This window comes from Odocoileus virginianus, chromosome 2 (genome assembly GCF_023699985.2).
Source record: "Odocoileus virginianus isolate 20LAN1187 ecotype Illinois chromosome 2, Ovbor_1.2, whole genome shotgun sequence".
Taxonomy (NCBI): domain Eukaryota; kingdom Metazoa; phylum Chordata; class Mammalia; order Artiodactyla; family Cervidae; genus Odocoileus; species Odocoileus virginianus.
The window spans coordinates 68,940,026-68,945,671 of record NC_069675.1 but is presented as its reverse complement, the minus strand read 5'-3'; the positions used below and the strand labels follow the sequence as shown (position 1 = coordinate 68,945,671).

At 45.0% G+C, this 5,646-nt stretch overlaps 1 protein-coding gene across 1 annotated transcript; it reads right to left on the bottom strand.

Moving 5' to 3' along the window:
- Positions 1-270: 270 nt before the first annotated feature.
- On the bottom strand, positions 271-995 carry LOC139029793 (sodium-dependent multivitamin transporter-like). The gene is made up of 2 exons (XM_070450328.1): positions 837-995; positions 271-432 (listed from the first exon to the last, which is right to left on the bottom strand). The coding sequence occupies exons 1-2, from the start codon at positions 945-947 to the stop codon at positions 280-282; spliced, it is 264 nt and encodes an 87-aa protein (XP_070306429.1). The 5' UTR covers positions 948-995; the 3' UTR covers positions 271-279.
- Between the last annotated feature and the right edge of the window lie 4,651 nt (positions 996-5,646).

Sequence of the window (5,646 nt, the reverse complement as noted above, 5' to 3'; positions counted from 1 at the left end):
TTCATTTCTAATATGATAAATATCAATAGAAATTACCCACAGTAAAAGTTTTTCAGAGTCCTACATATTAAAGAATGTAAAGGGATCCTAAGACCAAAAATTCTTAGAATCTCTGCTCTAGAACAGATTGGCGAAAGTCAAGAAAAGCTCTCACCCCAATCTCCTGACCCTGTATGTGACAACTCTACCCTCTGCCTGGGGCCTTTGAGACAAGGGGCTTGAGGTAATGAGGGGCAGGGTGTGCCTGGCAGAATGTGGGCAGAGGGTCCCGAGTCAGGATCACAGTGAGGTCTCCTGGAGGATGAAGGCGGGGCTGATCCCCGGCTGGGCGGGGCCTTCCTCAGGCACGGCCATGGCCTCCTGGTCTCTGCTGCCCCTCAGCATCCCATTGCTCATCTTCTCTGGAAACATAGTGGCTTCTGAGGAGACGTCCTGGGGAACATGGGCAAAGGGTAGGGTGAACGTGAGACGAAGGGGAGGTGAAGGAACCTCCCTTTCCTCTTGCAGGAAGGGTGACCCTGCTGTGATCCCGACTAGAAGGGGGACCAGCGAGGGGCAGCGGGGGAGAAGGGGAGGAGCAGGCCTGGGGTGAGCATGAGGGTGGGAGGAGGGAGAGGACAGGCCAGCAGCTGTGGCCTCTCGGGGCCAAGACCCTTCTGCCCACCAAGCCCCCACTTCCCAGTGGGAAGGGGCCGGCACCTGCTGCCGGACCATCCAGGCTCAGGCAGATCATCAGAGAGTGGGGGCTGGGGGAGAAAGAAAAGAGGGGGATGGAAACCAGAAGGCCCAGCGCTATGAGAGGGAGGGGAGGGGCGACCTGACAACAGAGGAGCTACCTGGCTGCAGGCTCTGCAGGGAAGTCGCTTCTGACAGGACACGGGCAGGAGGGCAAGGAGTTTCGGCAGCACTGGGTAAATGGTCCGAGGGTCCACGGTCCGGCCCCGCATGCCCCCTGAAGACAAAGCACTCCTGAGGCTCCTAGTGCATAACCAGAGCACTTCCCAGAGCCATCCACTTTCTCTGCTCTGAGCCCCCAGCCCCTGCCCACCTCCTAGAGCTCCCCAAGAAGCCTGACTGTTCCAGAATACCCAGGAGCCCAGGAGTCCCTGTGACCTCATCCCATACCCCCATCACCACTGCACAGACTACCTGGCCCCCTGATTCCTCCAGACTTGTGGCCAAGCGTAGATCCCCACGCCCCGGGCAAAAGCGGCCTCCAGGAGAACCACACAGTTCCAGCTTTGATGATGAGAAACCCCAGGAGTGAATGTCTATCTCCTCTTGATTGAGCCTGGGTTTCCTACTCCCCCCACCCCCAGGTTGGCTGCTGGAGCTCTTCCCCTCTCTGAGGGCTCTGCCTATCCAGCCTCAGTTTGGGAGAGGAGCCCCCTCCCCACATGCAACACAGCTAGGGGACAGCAGCTGAGCACAGAAAGAAAGGACAGGGACCATCTCAACTCCCCAGGACAAGAGCAGCAGGATTAAGTGTTGCCCACAGGAGATGCTGGAAAGATGAAGGAGAAACCAGCAGCCACTGGCAAGATCATGGGGACAGAGTAGAAACTAGGACCACTGAATTAGCTGAGAAGCTATGAAGGGGAAAAGCTATGAAGCTATGAGAAGCCGGGTGTTTTTTAGCCTGTAAGAAAATAACAAATTATCAGATTAGGAACACTCCATATTAAGGAAGCTGGAAGGAGAAAAATAAGTTGAGTAAATCAGGCTGGCCTAAATACCAGCAGGTCTATCAAGGTTTCAGTGGATCAGAACCTCTGGGTTGGGTCCAAGTTGGGTGAAAATAGGTTCTGTGTCACACGTCCCAGAAACCACCGCTAGCTGCATGGTGGCAAGCAGAGTCTTGGAGAAAATATAGGTATACTCTCTTTCCAGATGCAAACTTTGAATAGGGCTTAGAGAGGGAGCCATGTGAATATAAAACTGTCAAGATGTGTTGTGCTCTGAGAATAAGGGTAGTAGCATAAAGCAGAAGCTGAAGCAAAGCTCAGTTCTAATCCCCGAAGTGTGGGTCCGCCTTGGCCCTGATTCTGGGAGGGCAGCCACATGTGGCAAGTGCCAGTCAGCAAAACTCCTCTTCCTTCACCTGCCAGGTCTGGTTTAATGTGCCTCAAACATGTGGTAATACTTCACCAACTGGCCAAGGAGGTTCCTTCTTGACCAGTCTTACCAGGTGCCTGTTTGCAACAACACGCTGCCAACATCACTTCCCTGGACAGAAGGACAGACCAAGGCAGACATGTTTCGCCCTCAGAAAGTTGTCATTAAAATATGTCAGTAACCCAGACAGGCAGGTCTCTCATATGTTCCTGCAAAAATGAATATTCCCTGGTGCCTTTGAAAGGTGGAACTCTACATGAGATTTTAAAAAGTGTTACTAAAAAATTGTGAAATCCTAGGTTGTATTTTGATGACTAACAGGGCCCGAAGTTAACAGCTTTTTATGGGGCTCCTGTTACATGTGAGCCATGGGGTGGGCGTTGGGCGAGAAGACTGGATAGCCCTTTTTGAAAGGCAGCGACACTTCTAAAAGAGAACCTTATATTGCAAATCCTCTTAAGAAACCAACTGTTAAAAACACTACCAGTGAAGTGATGGGATATGTTATTAACACCAAGCTTATTTAAGACCTAGAATGAAAAGCATCTGGTCTCCTGCATATTAAAAGAAGCCAAAAAAAAAAAAAAAAAAGAAGAGAGAGAGAGAGAGAGAAAGAATAAGCCAGAGTCATCCATAGCCTCCCAGGAACAGTAAAAATCTTAAGTTGGTCTTCCTAAAGCTCTTTTAGGAAGGAGAAAATGTCTTTTCCGGCTTAAGGAGACGCAAAGATTGGCTGGGCTTTCTGCCCACCACCTTTACTACAGGATTTTTTTTTTTTTTAAAGCATTTCAAGGATGATCTTTGTATAAATCCAGAACTGGGATTGTTCAGAAGCTGGCTTCTGAATTGTTCACCCGCTGGCTTCTTTACCAGAACTTCTCCACTTAAATTTACATCCCAAGACAAGAAGCTCATCTATTTTAAACAACTCCAAGCTCTTTGTAAATTGAAAAATTGTGAAAGAAGATGGCTTTGATCTTGACAGGAGGGTATTATTTGGGTTGATCAGTTCTTCCATAGCTTTTAGTGTTTTTCCCAACTTAATATGGTCCTGGATGATCATCTCATTACCTGGTGCAATAATTGCTCTTCTTAGGGAACTTTCATTCGATTTGTTCTCAGTTATGGCAACCACACATTTACAGAAGGAATTTCTCCTGAGATACCCTAAGTGAACATGAAGAAACACAGCAGGAGAGAGAAAACTTGCACTTGTAAAAAATCCTTAACTGAATGCTGAAAAAGAAATTGTGTGCTTTACGGGACTCCTGCATGAGTGCCATATTTTCTAAGAAACATTATTGGACTTCTATTTCTGACATTATGGTAGACTAATGTGCAAGAAATCCCTTCTGATACAGAACACTCAAAATGATGGATAAAATTTTTTAAATGTTTAAAAATGCATTGCTGGGCTGGCAGAAAAGTAAAGGAAAGGAATAAGATAGTATAAAACCAAAATTGGTAGGCCAGCACTGAAACCAGTGTAGCCCTGGTGGTATATGCAGGTTCCTGGTTTTAAGAAGCCAAATCTGGGGACAAGAGACAAAAGACCGGGGTCCATACAAAATGTGAAATTGGATCAAGGACTCTGTGATCAACCTGGGATTCCCCAAATGCCAACATCCTTCGTGAGTAAAAGAGAGATGAGAATACTTGCCCAAATAGGTCTGGGCATGGGGTGGAGGTGGGGGAGGGAGTCTCCCACAGATTTCCAAACCCTTAAAATTTGGGGGAGAAGACCAAAGCCCCCTATTTTAAGTGATTTCAATTTAGAAGTATTTCTAAGCACAAGAAAGTACAATTCCTTTCTGGAAGAACATACTTTAAATCAGCCTTTGAAGGAGTCCCATGGATAAAAACTTGAGCTCATAGCAAACAATTATAAAAATCAGAAGGAAACACAGAGCCATAAGCAGTGAGAGCAGAAACCCTGAACCTGCAAGTGGTAGGACCACATTTGCCGTGACCACAGATATTGTAATGTTTAGGTACAGAATAAACATTAAATATGTTTAATTTATGTATAAAGAAATAAAGAGTATTTTGAAAAGACAAAAGAGGAACAAGAGGCTGTCAAACATGACCAGGCAGAACTGGAGGAAAATACAGAATTTCTAGAAATTAAAAATATAATATTTTAATTAGAAATCCAGTAGATGATTCAAAACTGCTGAAAACAGAACTAATAGGAAAACGGATCTGAAGAAATTACTAGAATTCAGTACATATGGAGAAAGAGACGGAAAACAGAGAAAATAAGAATATCAGAAAGTATTTTCATCACCTTAGAATAAGAATGTCCTTAAAAAAGACACAAACAACACTAACTCTAAAGGAAAAATTTATGCATTATGCTACATGAAATTAGGAACATCTGTTTGTCACAAGATGCCATTGAGAGAGTGAAAAAGGCAAGTTCACAGACTAGGAGAGAATATTTGCAATATATAGGATTAGAAGAATTGTATCAAGAACTTTTACTTAAAAATCCTATAGTACAATAAGAAAAAGACTGACCACCCAATTGTAAATGGTCTAGAGATGATCAAAAAGCTTTCTAAAGAGGATGTCCAAGTGATTGAAGATGTTTAACCTCAATAGTAATTAGAAACACGCAAACTGAAATCATAATGAGACACCACTACACATTTGCCAAAATGGTTAATACCTGTGTCCAGCAAATACACACCTAGGTATATACCCCCAAAATACGAGTGCACAAAGGACATCAAAACTGTACAAGAATGCTCATAGCAGGGATTTCCCTGGTGGTCCAATGGCTAAGACATCATGCTCTCCATGCAGGGGGCCCAGGTCCAGTCCTTGGTTGAGGAATGCAACTAAGAGTTTGCATGCTGTGATTAAAAATCCTGCATGCCGCAACTAAGACCTGGCACAGCAAAATAAATGAATAAGGAAATTTTTTTAAAAAAGAAAAAGAACGCTCATAGAAGCATTGTGATAGTCCCACAGTGGAAATTTGTATTCCTTTCTCACTAAGGCTGGACTCCTGCAAACCAGCTGTCACCTTGTTGGGTTCTACCAGTAGGGAGTGCTAGAGGAAACCTGCTAGGCAGGAAGAGAAAAAAAGGGATTTGCTTCTTACAGTTTGCTTCCCATACAAATTGTGAAATTATTTGTTCTAGTTCTGTGAAAAATACCGTTGGTAGCTTGATAGGGATTGCTTCCCTCCCCTGAGTGTCGTGGCGGCAACCAAAGTTTGGGTTTGCAGCCACCATGGGAGCTTCCTCCTGTTGTCACATCAAGGTTCCCTAGATTCTTTCCTTTGGCCTTCGCAGTTCTTATAACAAGTTCCCTCTGTTAAAAAGAACCAGTATGGGGACTTCCCTGGTGGTCCAGTGGCTAAGGCTCCATGCTCCCAATGCAGGGGGCCCGGGGTTCCATCCCTGGTCAGGGAAGTAGATCCCACATGCTACAACTAAGACCCAACACAGTCAAAGAAATAAATAAAAACAAATATTGTTTTTTAAATGGTATGGTTTTTATGTTCCTGACTAGACCCTGAAA